The 21,273-nt window shown below is 36.3% G+C and overlaps 1 protein-coding gene across 2 annotated transcripts in view; it reads right to left on the reverse strand.

The window, feature by feature from the left end:
- Positions 1 to 508: 508 nt before the first annotated feature.
- fam204a (family with sequence similarity 204 member A) overlaps positions 509 to 21,273 on the reverse strand; it is a 29,507-nt gene continuing 8,742 nt past the window's right edge. Inside the window, exons 5-7 of one of the 2 annotated variants that reach the window (XM_036546874.1) lie at positions 17,755 to 17,844; positions 1,052 to 1,161; positions 509 to 568 (exon numbers count right to left, since the gene is read on the reverse strand). In XM_036546874.1, coding sequence (XP_036402767.1) covers positions 517 to 568; positions 1,052 to 1,161; positions 17,755 to 17,844 — 252 coding nt within the window. In that variant the 3' untranslated portion in view covers positions 509 to 516. Of the gene's footprint in view, positions 569 to 819; positions 1,162 to 17,754; positions 17,845 to 21,273 lie in introns of those variants that run through there. The other variant, XM_036546873.1, reaches the window with a different exon arrangement.

Consider the following 21,273-nt stretch of genomic DNA (forward strand, 5'->3'; position numbering starts at 1 on the left):
CCACATTTAACTGCTGATTAAAAAAAGCAGAAATGCACAAAACACAGAATGTAATGAAAACCAACACGGATTCAGATTTTCTGAAATGCTGAGAACATTTATTCACGTTTCCATGTTTGACGCATTATCCTAAATGTAATAACAAAATGCAAAAGGTACCCTTCCTTTGAGCAAAATATATCTTAATGGCACACAACACAGCACAAAATCAATATGAACAGAAGAAAAAAATCCACACAGAAAATGAAGGGCAGATTTACCACCCAGCGTTTACTTTATGCCACCCTGCTCTCACACACATGGTCTACACTGGAATTCTGTGAACACAGACAACCATTTCAGACAGTTTTAATCTGTCAGTGTCAATATGTATCATATTACATTTTTTACATTTATTTTTTAATATAAACAAACAATAATATAAGCAAAAAACGACTCCTTCTAAGCTTCTCAAAACTTTATAAATTAAGCTAAAATTAAAATACGTCTGAAATTTTCTTTATTATCATGGTGATGTCACATATAGCCCATGTTGCTTTTTGTTTCCCATCTTTTCTTGGCTTCAAATCTGTAAAAAGAGAAAGACAGATATCATAAAGCAGTGGGACAGAGTTATGATGCAAGCTGGTCTTATTCGCACCCTGAGCTTTTGACCAGAATGTGCATAGGTGCCACTAAGAGTAGCCTTACGACAGTTCACAGTGCGTACTGCTACCTGCAAAAACACTGTTTTAGAAGATTTCAGAATCTATACTGATACTAGTAAATGCAACAGTGAGCAATAAAAACCATAAAAAGTGTGCTCCCTCCTTTCGGGTCTGTGATTGGTATGACAGTTTATCCACCATTTCCTTATGAGCGGAGGCTCCTGACGTGGTGGAAAGACATCCACTCACACACATCTGAATCCAGGAGAACCCAGGCGTATGTTGTAAAAAGAAAAACACGCAGAGGGCTGGCATGCCGGTTGACGAGAGCAGTAAATGTGGCGTGTGGAACGTATTTTGATTTAATGAAAGTGTAAGAGATAATCGAGAGAAATATGACAGACCCCCAAGCAACTTGTTTCTTCCTTTTCTGGGCTTCCCGTGAGGCTTCTGCTTCCTGTTTGGTTTTCACAAAGTCACGGCAATCTATGGCTCCTGCGATTTTCACGGCCAGCTATTGAGCGGGAGACAGAGACGAGCCCCATTAGCAAATGTAAATCACTGAGTCTGGCACACACACACACCTCACTGTGAATGTGACAGGGTGGCTTCGGAGACTGCCTGCAGTAAAACATACAAATTGCTCCTTCATTTCAGAGCTTTGCCACACAAACACACTGCACAGCAGCCATATACCGCTGTTGGTATGGACGAAAACAAAAATTAAACATTTGTAATAACGTTTATCAAGCATGAGGAGCATATTTTTTTAGTGAATGCATGGAAGATGACAGAGAGCAAAACTCTGGTGTGCCACAGGACTTAAGAGTCTCATGCCTTGGGGTCCAATGTCACTGTACTCGAAATGTAGGGCCCTATCTCTGTCTGCACAGTGTTTCCCCAAGGATTTTCAATAGACATGGCTCTGTAAGAGCAGGGGGAGGGGGAGTTGGGGTCAGGTGATACAAGCAAATTAGGACAAGATATAAATAAGAATGTGTAAGAACAGGAAATTTAATTTATTTAACAATGGCAACACTGCAAAGAATAACAATAACACAACTCATAAATAAAGCCATCCTTTAGATAATTTGCTATTAAGGGTATCTAGTTATATGAACCACTATATAAAAATAACTGGAAAAACCTATAAACAATTAAGTTCACTTCTTAAGATATCTAGATAGCTAAAACCTGAAAATATATGAGAATGAGAAATATGTACTGAAATACTGTTATCTGGACCTTACATGGTGAAATTAACAATCATTAAGAAGCTCTGCCTGCATCTGGACAATAGCAACTGATTTTTAAACTCTTTTTTTTTTTTTCCTTTCTAGGCAATCATGTTAGAATTCTTAAGGTCTATCTTATAGCAAGTCACTTAAAGCACTAATTTGGATGTACAGTTATTGTTATACACTGGGAGTAGCTGATGTGAGTAAAAGTGTTTTGGGATACATGGAAGGCATTCTAAATGCAACCTGCTGTTGTTGTTTCCTTGTTATTACATCATTTGTGGCAGCACTGTGGATCTCTCAGGGATGGTGAAATTACATTTTCATTGCACATGTTGCACTTTTGTGTGACAAATACGACAGTCCAAATTCAAAATACTGCTTACTGTTCTAGGTATGGGATATGAACACAACTATATTCTTATATTCAAAAATACAATCACACTGCCCTACACTCTGTCCTGCTAGGGTATAACTGCAGCACTAAAGGGTTGTGGCTCTATTACAAACCTGTAAATAAATAGTGAAGTATTGAAACCAAAGATGAAAGTCATGGTTGCAGTAAAACAATGCACACATTTAGAGCAAGAAGAATAGATTATTATAACATGTGCTATTATAAAATGTACAGAACCAGGCAAAAGATAGATTCATCTTCGTAAGCTGGCAGTTGAATTTGCACCACAAATTCACAAGAAGCCGACAATGTCTTGCACTGCGTGCAAACTGCGTAAATAGCATTCCCAACAAGCAGGAATACTAAATTGTGAGTGTTAAATTTTTTAATCACTAGTTCTGGTTTTATTACTAGTATAAATAGGATTGCCGGGATACTACTATGTGACAAATTCAGTTTACAGGACTTGTCTTGCCTTAACAAATAACATGTCAAATGTTTCACATTAGAATTGACCAGGCTGCAGGTGGAGAAAAACGTACTTGAAATTCACAGTAATGCACCGTTTCTGTGGCCTCCCATTACACAGAGAGGCCATAGAAACAAAAACAAAAACCCTTCCTGTGTTCCTCCTGAGATGGGTTCATTATTCTAATGGAGGAAAACTTTGATAAACACGTCGCACAAAATCACAAAACCTTTTGGTTATTCTGTATAATATTAATAATGAAAAAAAAATACTGAATGGATTAATACATACAAAGGGGGAAATAGTCTTTAGGTAATGAAGAAATGTGTCACCATTTCTCTATTTGAAAAAACCTGGAGAAAAAAAAATGTTTCAATTATAATTAACTGGGATAAACTTTATTAGAAAGACTGAAACTAAAATATCTTATAATGCATGCTGGGATTAAGCAGGTCAGAGCGAGCAGTCAGGAAAAATTAAACTCTAAAGGCTTTTTATCACCATATTTCAGGAACCAAGAGTGTAAAATGTTCTAATTTGGGATACATTAAAAGCCATAAAGGTCTTTCAAAAAGATTAATGGTACTTTGCTTGGATTTAAGATAAGGGCTTTAGCTGGCTGCAAGTGCTGGGCTCTGCCAGGGCCCTCCGGGCATTCATCTATACAGTCACTTGGAAGATTTGTAAAAGCGTCTGCATAACCTGAAGCTAACACACTGTGACAGTTTTTTTAATTCCTTGCCATTTTTATAGGTTTAAAACCCACAAATCATGTTTTCTAGTCAAATGTTTGAAAAAAGCAAAGTTATAATGGCTGATCATGCTCATGCAAAGTGTAGATGTGCAGGGAGATAATTTTCGCTGGGGTTTTTTGAGAACCATGTAAAGTGGTGTAGGTGCTAAACGCTTTTTCTTGGCAGGAACATACAAGGAGAGAGAACAAATCTGAGGTTTATTGAATTGTCGTCAATCTCCAGCGCAGCTTGCTTTTATGTCTGTCAAAAATAAAATTGTCGGGCAAAAGGCATCGTTCCGAGTGAAGATCAATTTGGAGGATGCTGAATGGGTTCTTTTGAGGTTTAAACCCAGAGATTTTTATTGTTCTACACAGGGATTACCCATATTAACCCGCTTTCCGTGTGGGGAAGATTTTCCTATGTGAAGGTCTTTAAGACATTTCATCCTAAACATTTCCTCCACACCAAAATAAAAACCCTTTACATTTTTCTCCCCTCTCTTTCAATATGCAGAGCAGAACGGTGACTGTATTTAAAGCGTTAAAGGTCTTTAATTTTTTATCAGTTCAGTCTACAGTCCCTGATTGTCTTTGCCGAAGCTCAACATTAATGTCAACCAAGTTACCTAGGAGACGGAACAGATCAAAGAGACAAAAACCCCTCAAATGTCTGATTAATCAAGCCTGCAAACAGCTTATTTCTTTTAGCCTGCATGCAAGTATGAAAATGAGATTCCGAGAGCAGTACATTGTGCAGATTTGTTCATTCTTATCAGAACAAAGCCAGCGGCAGCTTATTTCATGGATCAGTGGCGCCGTCATCGCACTGCACAGAGCAGGTGACGGCTCTTCTTTCTGTGGCTGGAACAAAATTAGCAAAAAGTCGGCACAAATTAGCCTCTCATATTTTCAGTAATATGACATTATTTTTCATTTACTTTTTGATCCACTTTTCAGGATTTTTCCCCCCCTTCCCTCCCCTCACATACATACTTCTTAGTGCCAAATCCTTTCACATCAGAAACTGGCAAAGATGGAAATGGGGGGAAAAAAAAGAAAACGGAGCAAAAAATAAATGATATACACAGCTCAGAAACATGTAATATGTTCTTTGTTCTATACAGTTGTCCTAGCATGCCTTGTATCTTTAAGAAGACTATTATTCCATAATGATTTTGTGTCCTTGATATTTCTAATTATCATTTAACTATCATCTGTCCTTAAGTTTGTCCTCATTGTTATAGACTCCCAGCTATGGAACATTAATATAGTGGTATGTATATGACAGTATTTTAACAGGCTAAAATAAGCTAATCTTGGCAATACTGCACTGCAATGGCAGACTTTGGACACTACTATAATGTCAACAACAATATATTCCATTGTGACACATATCTGTAATGTGCCTACTATATTCATTGTTGATGGGCAGAGATGCTGGTTGAGTTTTCAACAATAGCCTCCAAAAGAGAATGGACAACCTTTCAAAGTGAACACTTACAGGTATTTGCTTTTATTTTATAAAAGTTTTATTAGAATTATAGGTGTGATTTGACCTGCAGTCTATTGGCCTCCTCTGTTACTAAAACAATTACAAAACCTGACATATTATATAATACAGAATGAAAACTCCTGACACCAAACATTAAGAGCAATTACATTAAATTAGTTTAAATTATGTCCAGCACACAGTGTACAGTGTACCCCACTTACATAAATACTATGCTGTTTAAATATACTTGTCAGACTCAAGTAAGCCACCTATAAGAATCATTTTTGGCCCCTTTAACAACATGTAATACAACAATCAATAAAGTGCAATGATGCACAATAAGAATCTGTTTAGAATTTCAATACGGTCATATATCATATATAAGTGGTACCTCCCACTAATTATTGAAGCATCAAGCAAGTAAAGGTGTTGAGGAACCCTGTATGGCAGTTGACATGGCAAGGAAACACTTCAAAACATTTTCTGTATTCTTGCGTCTTACAAAAGAGATATTTTTTGCCAAAGAAATGCAGCTGTAAAATTGGGCATTCAATAGTCTAAAATGTTTGTAAAAGACCCTCATAAACATCTTGAAGAACACAGGAAAACAAATATGAACTGGAGAGGCACCTTTGAAGCCTACACCATGCCAATTAAAATGGAGACACTCAAAAATTAATGTGGGTCAAATTCATACTTTATGTTTGAATTTAGTTAAGGACAGTACCATAGATTGTTACAGTAATATTTCATTAAAATGAAACGTGTCATTATTCAGCATTCCATTTCAATATCGCTGTTAATTTCCCAACACATTCCCTTTCACAGCCTTCATTATGAGAATATGAAAAGGCTACTTTCATATCAGAGAAGTACTCCACCCAAAGAATAACAATTTGTTTCTTGCATTTCAAAATGCATCCATGCTGATGTACTCTTAAGTGTCCCAGTTTGATTTTATTCCAATCTATTACATTCCAGCAAAGTTCTTGTTAATTGGTTAACCGCCCAGAAAACAGTCTGATTGGGTGATGAAGTTTATGAGAGCTCTACTTCCTTCTGAAATGTTGCACAGCTAGATTTAGAGGAATAGCAGACCTGATATGAACCCGAAACCTTCTGGTTACAAGCCAAGTTTCCTATGCCCTACACACCATACTTCTTATCTGATGAGACGCTCTGGTCTTCTACATTCTGGACAGAACTGCTGTCCAAGAATGTTACAATAGCATATCAGATATGTGAGCTAAAGAAGCAACTTTAATTGGAATGGAGACAAAGTTTTTGTTTCAATTATCAGAGACCCAGAAAGCTCCTCATTCATGCTGCATAATTAACAAGTTCTTGAATTCTACCCTCTAACTGCAGAACCACAATGTAGAAGATGTCAACATGAAAGAAGATGAAAGGAATGACTTCTGCCGCCCTTGGATCATTGAACCTTTCACATTTATTGATAACCAAGGCTTATTGTGGGGTCTTGTGATCATGAAGGTACACATACTGCACATCCGTCATAGCATTAATAAGTCAGACCGCGACAATGAGACAGAAGGATGTCTGTTTTTCTTTGTATGTATTTGTATGCATAAATCATATGTGCATTTCAAAACAGGCATTTTGGCATATTGGCATATATGCCTAGATATTGGAACATTTAAAAAAAGCAAAGAAAAAAATGAGAATTTAACTATCTAGAATTTAACTATAACTAATTTTGTTATTTAAGGGAGACCAATAAATATCAAACTGACTTATGCTAAGTGAAAAATTATCTCAAAATGAAAACACAATGTCTGGGTGTCTGAGTAAAACTCAAGACACCACATAAAAACACTGTGGTGTAAGAGCAAAACATGGGGCTAGTCTGTACTTTAAATGGATCTGCATTTTCACATTCAACAGAAGGTAAACTACCTTTATTTAATCTGCTCATTGGGGTTGGGCCCATATAGCCAATTGGCCTATTCGATATTGTTACATTTGAAAATATCTTCTGGTCGATTTTCCCAATGGTGATATAAAAAGGTGCTTTGGTGAATTTATGTGTGAATTTATCATAGACAGATCTGCAACTTGCATGCCAGGGTTTGAGATGATGCTGAGCTAGCATTAAAAAGAAAAAAGAATCTCTTTTCTATTGTCATCTTCAACACACATTCTTTGATGCCACAGTCAACAGCTGAGGGAGTAACTGAAGTATTGTTTATAGGATTGCCACTCTTTATTGCCATATGTGACAGTGGCAGTGGTGGTGGTGGTGAGTCATCAAATTCAGATGTATTTGCACATATACAGAGGAGCAGAGTGTGTAAAGTGTAACTTGCATATAGATGGGATTGAGTGCAAATGAAAAATAATTTTGTACCAAAGGAAAACCGCAACCATTTGTCAATTGTCAGGGTCAAACCTAATGAAAGAGAAGAGCCAGTTGACATCAGTGCTGTTAGCTATATACTTGCAGGACTTGCAATCAGTCTGGTAGTAAAACAGTTCATGCTTCCTCGTCTTTGCAAAATTATGAGACACATGTAGGTAGAGCATAGCTATTTACATTTTGACACAAGTAAAATAAATTGCTCTTCTTGCCTCTTCCCATTACTTGTCCGGACCACACTTTTCAGTGTTTCAACTGAGTTGTCAGGCACAGCACTCATTAATGAAAGGAATGAATATCTCTCAGACCTTAAATCGACATTAATGTAGGACATATCTTGAGACATGAACTGATCTGGATCTGAGTCTTAGAATGCCATTTGCAGAAAGTTATCATGAGGGACAACAACACTGTGCTGTCTCAGACACGCACACCATTGACCCTGTTCTGACAGTTCTAACTGATAACACAACTAACAAACACCAGAGATCTGAACAGATAAACAAGCCCCTCTTACCTTGTGCTTGAATCTCACCTGCATGCATGACAGAGCTGAGGAAAATGGCAATAAAATGAAGGATGGGCCATAATTTGCAAACTACTGTATGAAAAAGAAACAATGGAACAACTACATTGTTGTTATTATAATCAAATTGAAGATGCCAATGTGAATGTCACAATGCATCAGAAACCTGTAGATGGTAAATATATTAACAATGTTCTGTATACCCACAGTGTTGAGGGAAATAAACAGATGTGAACTATACCACAGATTTAGAAAGAAAAAGCCTTAAACCCATTCATAAATGTTATTCCTGGGGAGAGCCTTGCAATTAAAAGTGTGAGATGTGGATTAATGGGGTGTGTGGATTCAGCTGGATAAATCGACTCCCCGAGCTGCCTCAGCACGTTTGACGTGTAAACCATTAATGACCAGCCTAATTCCCTTATCACACCAACTATAAGCCTAAATAGTGTGGCCTTAGTGAACCTGAGAAAAAGGACTATAAAAGAATGGAATGAATATCAGATTAGTCGGATCGTATATCATTCTGTATAAATTCAGGCATTTAGTTTCCCTCTGAACAATGAAACATGTGCACTACCGCTTGTTTCCAGAGCTCAAATCATCACCACAGCAAATGCATAGTGCCATAATGTCAGGCACACTCACCATTGCAGAACTTCATCTTCTTCAGGTCCCTGTCTTCAGTCTCTATGGCATTAACTTTCACATGTCCAACATACAAGTCATCTAATGGCATTGTAGAATTTAAAACAATACAGGTAGGCTAAATATACCTTTATCAATCCCAAGAAAGTGCTATAAGACAAGTAAACATGTGATATAGCACAAAGAATAAACGCCCAGTGCAGGACACTGAGTTTGTATAGCACATAATAGACCAAAAGCAATGTTCTGGAATATTCAGGGAATATGTGCATTCAGGAAAGATATACTGTACCATTAATAGAATGGATTTGGTTTATCATCAAATGCTATGGTTATTTAATGCAATACTGGGACAGAGTTTCCATTTAATAAGATTTATCTGTCGTTTACTGAATTCTTTTCGGGGCTTTTACTCAAAAATACAAGTCATCCATCATTTAGATGGACAAAAAATGCATTGTGTATTGCCATTTATTGTTACAGCTTCCCAGCAAAATCACTAATCTAACCTTGCCTTGCAGGCATGTGGCACGAATGACTATATGCCTTGTGACATCTGTGCTCATTACAGAGATAATTAGTAGTGTTAGGATTAGGGCCTCATACACCTCATACGCACACATTTTTGGTTTGGTTTGTTTATCTGTTGTTTCTTTGAGTTGGCACATGCTGCTCACGTCATTACGCAACAAGGCAGGCGCCCCCTTCTGAGGTAATAAAAGTGGACTCTTCCAGTGAGATGAGGAGGGAAAATACAGGCAGATTCAACCCTAAGAATGAGCATTTGGGCTGGGGTGTCTGGAGTTGTTTATTTTGTTTGGGAGAATATTATTGTGTGTTTGGAACAAAACTGTGTCAGTTCTTAACCCAACCTCATGCTGTTTGAGCACTAGCTAGGTTGCCTCAGTCTCCAGATGAAGTTACCAGTCCAGCTGCAATGACCACTCCCATACTCTTCCCCGTACAGACACTCTTGGGGCAGGTGCCAACATGGCATCATTTTTGCCTTTCCTTTTTGTTAATCCACCTAAATGTGCGAATGAAAACCCAACGAAGACTGCCGCACTGGCCTGAGGCTGTGGGCTGAGAAAACTGTGCTGACCCAGGTTACCCTTCGCAGTCCTGTTCCCCAGACTGGTGAGTCATATACTCGAGTTGGGGTCCAGCCTCAAAAGATGTGCCATTTTTCTTTTCTTTAGTGTTTTGCATTCATACTGCATTTACACAACACAAACACAGGTCGCACCCTTTCTCTCAACAGCCAAATTAGGGTCTCTAGGTTACACAGAGACTGGGCACTCACTTTAAGGAAGTAAGGTCGTAACAGTAGGTACAGCCTCCATTGGCAAGAGGAGAGTTGGTAATTATGCTCCTGTCAGTTATTTTTCAAGGCAACAATGCATGCCAGAAAGTTAAGGTGGCGTTTCATGTAAGTAAAGTCTAAAATCCACATCAGAAGATAGCTGCAACTACAACAGATTGTAAGCTAGTTAGCTAGATAGCTAAACTTCATGTAACTGTTTATGAGAAATGACAAGGCTACCCTATCTCACACGTTCACCATGACATTCTGACTTGAAACTTGTTCTCACAATCTTAACATGGTAATATTATGGTGATTATAAGAGAGGTCACAGCCCTGGAATGGTACTATGAGTGATCATTTTGATAAACAACTAGCTATTTATGTATGTGTACATAAGAGGAAACAAGAAAACTGAGGGAGATGCTTATTGGACAAATCTGACTTTGCACAGGAGCATTCAAAATTTAAATAAAGAAATACCATGGACGGTAACAATATGAAACACACCAACTCCCAGTTGTAAGCCTTATTATACAAAAATCAACCACAACCTTTGTCATGTTCTATCTTGGTAAACCATTTACTCAAACAACAAATAGTTTGTGTATATTCATATGTGTATATTTTTTAAGTTGTCATTGTTGTAGCCTACTCTGAATGGGAAGAGATGTATTTTCTTTATTTCAAAAAAAACAATATCTCTATCCTTCAGGGTTCTAAGCTAATTGTTACTGATATATTCCAATAATATTCAGATACATTTATAATAATTTTAAATAATCACTGATTTTTCAAACACAAAAAGCTCTTAAAATGGGTTAGTTTATATGCATCTTGATGTCCTGTTAATCCTCTGGGGGGATTCAAAAAACAAAATAAAATTTGAGACCAAAATAATTTTGAAACCAGGCCATTTATGTCAATGGCTGTGTGGTACTAATATACAGTTTGAAGATAACAACTACTAAAAATAAAAACAATGATAATGATTTTGGATTAACACATATACATAGAAAATCAAGTTAACCTGATTTGTCACTATATGCCATGTAAATAGGCCCTATATGAATGCAACTTGTCCAAGGCAATAGTTACTAATAAAACTGATAAAAGCCAAAATGCATATCCATATGGATCATTTTATGTTTTTATTCACTTTTTTAAAACAAAACACCCTGTACTCAATATGCTTCAATATACATCCTGCAATTAACACCATCTGGCACAATACACTTTCAGACCAAACAGCCATTTCACATGAAACCCTTCTGCTACAGGTTACTTGAAGCTATACATTTTTACCCCTACAATTACTCAGGATACAGCCACTGATTTGGCTAATACAGAGCATCAGTCTACTATGAGACAGAAAACATCTTGTTCATGTTATCTAAGCGTTGTTCTGTGTAACAAACAGCATTACTGAGGCTCTGTAAAGTGCACAGAAGCACTCATGGGAAGATGTAACACGCTCTAATATAATGCGCTTCTCTGTTTTCTGTTTAAATAATCTGATTCTAGTAACATAAGACACTATCATCTTTAGGGAATAAAAAAAAAGTCTGAAAGTTGGCCTGCTTTGTGCTTATTCCTTTATCTTGGCTCTTCTGAGTAGGCAAGGCTTATTAACAAGCTTTGAACTCACACTTACAATAATGTGCCATCAACAGTTTTATAAGCTAATTAGAAAAACAGTTTAATTAATGACTGACTGGTAATAAAATGGCAATCATGAAAAAAGAAACCGAGGGTGCTAAGCTTCCACTACCACCAATTAAGGGCTAATTACAAACAAATTATATATGTGTTTTGCTGTGGGCTTTAATTTAAAAAAATGGCTTTAATTAAAAGAGAAAACATGCTAATTAATTAAACAGCAAAAAAAATCTACACTGAAAAGTATGCTTTGTCTATCAAGTAATTAATGAAATACAATAATCCAAATTAGATTCCCCAGCATTTGATAAAGCTTAGTATCACTCCATTTGAAAACCAACGGGTGAAATGTAACTTGAGTCATCCAGAGATACAATAAAAGTTCATTCGGTGAGAAATTGCTTATGCTACAGGAGAGAGAAACAAAGAGCAGACTTTTCCTGCTCAGTTCTCATGTAGCCGGGGGCCTGACAGGGAAATGGAGGAGGCCGTGTACACAGGAAAAAAAAAGCCAAAATCTGATAATGACTGTTTTCCACAACAGAAAGACTCATTAGCATTTGATTACTAACAAGCAGCATGGTAGACAATGGCATTACAGACACCCAAACACATAAATAACATGAAACGTTCTTAGCACAGCTCTTTGTTTTTCTTAACCAGCCATGTCCTCTCAGACAAAGCAAGGCCTGACACCTTTATTTCACAGTTTTTTAAGTGATGCTTTGGAAGCGGATTGCCTTAAAGGAGGGGACTTGCCATTTCTACCTATAGCACTAATTCCAATTAAAGGTGAACGATTCTTGTAAGGTCTTTAACTTTTACTGTTTTCCAAGAAACTGACTAGGTATTCTGTGTGGTCTGAATGCTCTCTGATAATTAATTCAGTGCACTTCACTTTATGAACTTATTGATAATACTGTATTATCAATTACCAAATGCTGAAACAGACCAGTGTCTGTATATGCCCTGTGAATTAAAACATACCTCCTGAGTTAAGGCTTTAATTATAGCATTACTTTATCATTTCATTTTTCAGTAATGGCAGGGACAAGAAAGGAAGGAAGGAGAAAGTAAGGAAAAGTAAATAAGATGGGAAACACTCATACAGCTGTTGAAGGCATTCACTTTGATAATGTCATTGTGAAACTACTAAAATTCACTTAAATTATTAAGAGGGAGGGAAAATGTAAAATACAGCTCCATTAAACAGCACTTCCATTTGTACAACAGTCTCTTCACAGTTACCCCAAACAGTTGTTACGTTCAGTATTTTTTGCGCTTTTCACTTTCTGTGATTAGGAAACAAACTGTTATTGAAATGGTCACTTTTTTATCATTTGAATGAATATATTCCATCACCCTTTTTAGCCTGTTTGTTACATGTTTATTACATAAACAATTTAATTATAGCTGTATTTAATTTCTCAAAACCAGTTCTATTTGCTGCAAATGAGTCTGACAGGTGAATCATTAAAGAACATAAAAAAACAAAGCTGATGCTATGTCACATTATGTCTGTCCATATGTCACTATCATGTTCTTTCGTGCCCTAAAATGCTGTGAAACTGCATTCGTAAAAGCCATTCTACGTACATTTGGTAAAATATTACTCTACAGTGTAACCAGATTATTCTAATGCACATCAGAGAGTTGCTTTTTGTATTGGCTCCAATCATATCTTTAGCCACCCCTTTACAATCGCATTTAGTAAATGCAAGATGACTATTCAATTTATATTAAAATGTTGTGCAAGTACACCAATATAATGATGTGCATCTATGCAAGGGTTTACAAAAGACTCTGTGGTACAAATGGGAGAGCAGAAGTTTGACACGCTCTGCAATTGTTACATACACACATTGCTTATTTCCTCTGATAGGAAGTAAATATATCGACATCAGTGTGGGTTGTGGTAGGGGGAATCCAATTCAAGATTTTGTATGTTCTAATCTCTCAGGCCTACATTACTTTGACAGTTTCTCTCCACATTAACACTTGGCAATTTCCCTGATATGTTATGGCGAATATTAAGAAAGGGCAGAAAACTATGTTAATGTAGAGAAAACAGCGAAACCTCACACAGTTCTAGGAAACAACAAAAGATGGAGAAACTTTAAAAACTTGTTCTTAGTAAAAGCCAGCATTTAATTTTACTGATATCCAAGGAGCCCATATTTTTAATATGTGAGGCCGGATCATATCACTCCTCATGAGAGCAACGAGTGAGTTATATATAGCAGTCACTTAATGTTATGCTAATTAGTGAAATTAATTACTCCTTATGTAACTTAAAGCTGTGTAAAATAATGTTCAGTAATAAAAGGATGAAGGCACGTGTTTCTTAATTTCAGGGCTGCCACCATTTAATCTACAAAACCAATGTGAAGCGGTATCTAAGCAGCCAGAAGCCATTCCCAGTACAGTAACACTTCTGATCTGTCTTTGCTTTTGAGAAACAACAAGAAACAAACTTTATCCTTGAAAACTGACCAACAATGAAGACTTCGAATGTAACCCTTTCCTGCTATGTCTTTCTGTATAAATGAAAAAGATGTTTTGCTCTCAGCTACATATCTATTTAATGTGTTTTTATATTTACGATAAAATGAACTTCACTAACATAAACCATGCTCCCAGATTGACCATAAGATTATCACATTGTACCATGTTTTCTTGGTTTGATTACCATTCTGTTTTATTGCACTATTATACATAATCACAGCTACAACTTTTAAAATGACGCAAAGCTTCACATAAGTTTTATTTACTACTTATAAGCCACATATTCATCATTTAAATGGAGAATTATTCTTTTTAGTGACAAGCCAATTTCAAAGCAACCTGTAATACCCTTTCTTGTGTGTTTCCAAAACTTGGCCATAGATGAAAGAACATGTATATCACACATTTTGTAAAGAGTCTTAAAAAAGGTTTTGCAAAGTTATTCTAATATTCATACTCAAAGAAGAAAGGAAAGGAACAAAACATCATTAATTGATTACATAAGCTTAAAATTCTGTAGAAACAAACAATTCCTTTATTCCAGAACACTTTGAAAGAAGACTTTATATCTTCAGCAGTTTCATTTGGGTTTCAAAAAGAGATCAGTCCAATGCCTGCTAGTTTGAAGATGCACATATTGTGATAATTCTTGTAGAGAAGTGCATGTTTCTCTATCCACGCCTACAGGTAAAACTATTATATTCCTTTCTAAAGGCAGCCCAATGGTTCAGCAGCTTTTGCCTGTTGGTAGAAGAAAAAACGCAGAGCCGTATTCCTCCTGCTCTTTATAACAAAAAAACCATTGACAAAGCCATCGTTACAATGGTGTTGTAAAGGCCATGCATATAACTGCAGGTAAATGGAAAGTATGGCATAGGATTAAAGTGTACAACATCACAGTTCAATTCTGACGTAATCAGGTACTTTGATACCCTGATTTTCTTTTGCAGAACTAATGCAGAGAGAGAACAGATGTGTTTACCTCTCCGTAGCTTCGACATCGTTTACAAAACATGCGTCACTCCACTAACTGCAGGGCTGAGTGCTAATTAACATGAGAGAGATTATAAATTAGGGCGTAAAATGCTTTACTAATACCCACAATGTCCCTAAGGACGTTCTATAATGGCAACATTCATTTCTCTAAACTTCAGTAATCTCTCGCCTCCAAACATATGGCATCTCTGTACTAAAATGCGTGACTTGACTATGTTGGTTTCATTGAGGATGAGGAAAGTGCCCAGGTACAGTCCCCTAAGCACTATGCCACACTGCTGCCTAATTTTCCACATGTTCAGTCCCAAGGTGAATATGGTCCATCGCTTCATTCCAATAACTGTCGATGCACAGAACTCAGTGACAATGCTGTAAGAAAGCGCTGGCCTCATTGTCTCTTGGCCAAAATACAAACATTACAAAGAGCTTGCACAAATATGTGGAAAGATGAGCTTGTGAGAAAGGCATATTTTCTTTAACTAGTGCAAGTTGTACAAAATTTAACAAAAGTCATCAAAATCACTTTGAATGTTTAAAATGGGGTCATTGTATACCGGTCTCATTATAATTAAGTTAGACTGTGTTCACAGATTATCTAGGACAGTCAATCTTTAAAATTAATCACCAAAACTACAGAAAGCATCAAATTATATGACCAGGTTGCTTATACGTTATAAGTACATGAGATGTAATTTCACATTTTAGAGCTTCTGTCAGACTTGCAAACTAATCTGACATTCATTTACCAATCAGTAATTCTGTCGCCAAATGACTTAGGAAAAGGGCTCATAACTTATTTTGAGAGTACAGTCAAAGGTTTGACAGCTCTGTTTTGGATCCTTTCATTCCTGAAGTTGTTAGATTATGTTTCTGTGTATCAAAAGAAGACAGCCTCAATTGATTTCATATTGCGTTCTAATGGTTGACCTTCTTGAACCAACATGGCACCATACATGTACGTACAAACAGGTGCGTGCTCACACACATAGCCATAAACATACTCACACAGACAATCACACATAAACACGGGTTAATGCACACACCTCCACAGACACACACACACACACACACACATTCACTTTTCATTCTCCCTGCCAGTTAGCTGCCCATGCCTTCATTCAGCCACCTGGCGAGCTGTGACACAGGTGAGTCCAGCTCCACACATTCCTCTGAAATCCACAAGTGGTGCTAAGAGGCTTTTTGAAACCATCAGCGCAACCAAGTCAATTACCAGGGTGAAATGTGTTTTTTTTTCTGTTTCTTTGTTCTGTTTTTTCTTCTTGGCACTCACTGTGAATAACTTATAAGTGTCGCTGTCTTTCTGTAGTAACACTTAGTATGAAAATGATCACAATGAAAGTCTCTGTTGTCAAATGAAAATCTAATTTTAATTTAATTTTGTCATCACATTAGCCTACAGTATGCTTTCAAGTTCAATTCTGCTGTGTCAATAGAGGCAAATGACCTCCCCTCCCAACACACACAGACACACACATACACATTTCTACATTTCTATCTCTTCTAACTATTCTAATGTTTGCCATTTCAGCTGTTTTCACTGGGATTTGAATGGACTCGGTTTTGAATGGATTCACAGTTGGTTGACACCAGTACAAACCCATATACATTTCCCTACCTACACTAAGCCTGCATAAGAGAAACTTGAAAGTAACTCCTGCAGTACCTACAAAACTGCCTACTGCAACAATCTTTTCCCTGCATACTGAAAAACGCTTGTACTCCTGTCTATACTGTTCTGTAATTTAGTTCCATCTATTTTTTTTTACATCTTAAATTCAAATAACAATTCTCTGAAATGTTATAATCTAATAAAATGAAAATAGAAAATCATATGTGTGGGTGCTCAACAGATACGTTCACATTTATTAAAGCAACTATACTGTGTAATGGAAATTGTCTGTAAATGTCTGTTCCCATATAAACCTATTAATCGCCTTTTCTCATTAATCATGTTTGTCTCTGGGCAGATAATTGCCTCCTCTTTGAACAGATGTAGGGCAGGGATGTGCACTAACCCTAACCCCCTCTTTCTGCCAAAGCAGAGCCCATGTGAATAACAGTCTCCCCGTGTTATATTTATACTTCTATAGAATCAATTTAGAGAGGGAAAATATAATTAATAGCGAGGATGACATGTCTGCCTGTGGAGAATTATCTCATAGCTGTGTTGCAGAAAACACATGTTTCAGATGTTGATAAAAAAGGTGATGTGTCAAGCACATCAATATGTAAGCATTTTAGAAAGCAGGGGAAAATTGTGCACAAACCTTTACCTAAAAGTTACAGTACCTGAAAGCACTGCCTTCCACAATATTTTTTTCCCCAACAGTACTAAGTCTTTTTACCCCAATTATGCATGTGTGAGGGTTGTATTTTCTGCTAAATTAGCTTCAAACCGCAATGCATTCAGAGTCATCCGGAGTTTCAAAACTGCAGGCAGTGCATTTAGGACATGTGAACTTCAAAGGCAGGCACTCATACCTTGAAACTTTTAACAGTTGGCTTGAAAGCAATATATCCTTCATTAAAACAGAATCAAAGTTCTTTAGACATTGCTGCACTTCAAAAATAAGGGGGAGGATTTTCCATTAACTCATTGGAATGGGCTGCAGGACTTCCCCCCACACTGAAACATTTTTTTGTACCCCTCTGTCTCTATTGGAGGAAAAATAGCCACAGACCCATCAGCTCAATTTGTCACAGAGAGAGCGCCCTGCGATCGCTTATCACCGCGACTTACCTCTTGAGTGGCGAGTCTGTCACTCAGATCCTCCGCTTTCCCATAGTCCCCTTCAGCAATCGCACTGTCGATGCTTTTTTCTAGGCCTGTCTGAAAAATAGAAGTGATTTTGGAGGGGAAAAAAAAAAAATCAAAGACGGAGTTTAAAAATCCCCAGGCTATATATATTTTTAATATGATTGCTTTAACTACAAATATGTAGATTTCTCTTCACAAAAGAAAACCTTTTGATTAGATATTAAGCGCAGCATCTAGAAATGCTACAGGAGATTACCACCCATAAATGTGGCACTTTAATTACATATTTCCATTACAAGTTGAACAGACACCCCTGTTGCAGGATGGCAAGTCCCTTCTCCAGAGACGCAGATGTGCTTCATATACTGAGCATTCCACATCAAAGACAGCATATCTCATTTTCAGACTAGATTACATCAGAGGGAAGAGATGGCGGAGGTCTAAATTAGAACATTTTTGCTTGATACAGATTGATGAGAGTATTTTCAGCTTATTTTTTAATTTGAGTCATCCTTTTAAACCATTCCACATCTTCCTGCTCCAAATGAATTTTCACAAAAAAGTGCCCTTTTAAAGCAACTGCAAATAACTCCACTCTTATTGCCCTTGATAAATTTTTGGTGGCAACAATATATTAAGAAGCGGGAGGGTACCTTCAATAGTAAAACATTAAATATTCAAATAAAAGTAATAATTATTATAATTATAACATAAGTTGATAAGTATGCAACACAATTCTATAATCATAACTGCTCATGTCTGCAAATTAAATCTGTGTCAGAAATCTCCATTCAAAGACGTGCTCCTCAGATGCCTTCACTAGCAGGAATGCATTTCCATGCCTGTCTTTAAAGCACTTCTGAACTCTCTTGTTTTCTATTCAAGCACATTAGATTCTAATGGTACCAGGTTATATTCAGCATATTTTATGAATGGTGAAAATCTCTATCCTAACGGTCAAGCTTCATATAACTTATAACAACTATGAAAACCTAATGGTATGTAAACATAACACAATATTATCGTTTGACAGAGTGGAAGAAAGCATAATTTTTGCTACACTAATTTTGTAATCAGTAAAGTTAAAATGAGTATAAGATGATACAAAAGAGAGGTGTCACAATTCACAGTAACAGAAAAAGAAGGACTAAGGCTGAAGTTTCACTTCTTTTTAACTCTGACTCTGATGCCTTGGTAAAAACATTATACTGAAATACTTCAAATACAATTATTGCATTTTCTATTCATCTAAGCCCAAAATCATTCTATGAATTTTTTTTTTAAAGAAAAAGTTATTTTCATATCATGACGTTTTTAAATGAAGTTCTGTACACCCTGTATTAGGAAGATATGAAAAATGCATATGTTTTAAAATTACTTTAGTTAAATATGGGGAGTCCTCAATGTTTTCTTTTTCATCATTTAGATTGACCCTTTTGCGCTATTAATTTCTTCAATTTATATTAATGTATTTCCCCCCATAAATACATTGCAGACACTACTTCTGAAGACCAAGCAAAAACTACAGAAAATGCTTAATTTTATGCTTCTCTGAGATAAATTAAGCCTGCAATAACATTTTAAGAAAGCATTTTAAAAGATTGTTTTAATTAAATTAGAGAATTTTTCCATTTTATAACAAATTACATTTGCTATCATTTTTCATACACGACAATTTACAAATTAAAATAACTGCAGACAAAACACTTTCTAGTTCTAATAAACCATATTGATAAGTTTTATTCCTGGTGTTATTTCCTAAATGGCTTCAAGTGAGAATTAAATTAGTTCTATTTACCAAGCTATGGGTTGGAGTGCTATTTTAAGTAAGTTTAATCATAAGTGTATTTTATGCAACCAAATGAAGTTCTTCAGCGTGCCATTTCAGCAGTCCATATTATGACTATTTATTAGTGTTCATTATCAGTTTTCTCTTCCTTGTTAACATGCGTTGCATTATGCAAGTGTGCACATGTTCACTTAAAGACTCCGCTGCCCTTATTTCTACCTCATACAACATACAGCTATTTAAGATTCTTTTACATGATATATGTTTGGGGAGGAACACCTTTCCAAGTACTGTGAAACATATGCACATCACAGTCATTAAATACCTTACTGGAAACAGACAAATAATTCACAAAACTCCAGATTCTTAGTAAAAAAAAAATCCTATATAATTTAGATTCACTAGACCATAACAGGGAGCTGTCAGACCCTGTGGAAACAGATAACGGAATGGAAAGCTGACCAATACTTCCTGAAAAGCCGATACCTAGTGCTACTTTCTTTCTCTTTCTCTGGCACCTCATATGACCATTTACAAATATAAGGTACCCTAAATTCTACATATTTTTCCACAATAAGGCAAGTCATAAAATTCCTTTTCTGAGATTTCCAGAGTTGATATTTCAGATCAATATTCCACCCTGACCATTTTTTATTTATATATTTATGCTCCTGGTCCTGAGAAAAAATTCTTTCAATATTCCTGAAACTCTGATAATGTTCGTTTGTTGCACAAACATTGGATATTTTCACCACTGTCCCCTAAAAAGATGTCACTGGTAGGATTCAAAATGTTTTGGTCAATGAATAAGGTTTAGCATTGCGAAACATCATTTTATTATGTTTCTGCAGCTGTATGAAAGCTATTATTACAGCACCACAGACACTTCAGCAATCAGTGCAATAAGTCACACTGCTTGCCCACTTACAAACTAGCTAACTAGCTTAGTTATGAAAAGCATTTAATGAGTAGATTCTGTTAGCTAGCTATAACAATATATAAACAGTAAATTGTCCAGAAAACGTAAACTACAAGCATAATTGCGAGATCAAGCATACATAGTATTTGTACAATCAATTAGAATTCACATGGCTACTTCGGTGTTAGCCACCTCGGTATTCAAATAAGGCTCTTATCAGACTTCTAAACTTAAGCTGACGCATGGAGCTCTCACATATACATACATGCATAGGCACACACAGTGTTAACATCCAAATCAGAAAGTAATCTATTCAAATCAGATAAAGAGGGGTTTAAGGAAGGTGTTGAAAATGTATTAAACAAAATATTACACACTAAATACATATATGTATACAATACATTTCAGATGGTGGAAAGCTAAACAAACCGCTAGACAGTTTCTGATAAATGACTGAATACCAATGATATAAATCCCTGATGTGATATTTCCTACTCTGTAGCTATGCCTTTGCTCACAGTGTTTGTGATGTGCCTATCATGTACACTGTTCTAATGGTTTCGTAGGTCCCTGTGGATTAAAGCACCAGCCAAATAAATCAATAAAGAACAATATCTATAAATATCTACACATGAATCATTTCATTACCTTGTCTTTTTAACAGCTCAGTCATTGTAAACAATTATTTACCTGAGATTTAAAGAAAAAGGCAAAAACAGAACTGTGGGAGAAACATAATTTCTGTTGGAGTGTGAACACCACCGAGATCATCACTCACAACACCTTGCACACA

This window comes from Megalops cyprinoides, chromosome 15, assembly GCF_013368585.1.
Source record: "Megalops cyprinoides isolate fMegCyp1 chromosome 15, fMegCyp1.pri, whole genome shotgun sequence".
In the NCBI taxonomy this organism is placed as follows: Eukaryota; Metazoa; Chordata; class Actinopteri; order Elopiformes; family Megalopidae; genus Megalops; species Megalops cyprinoides.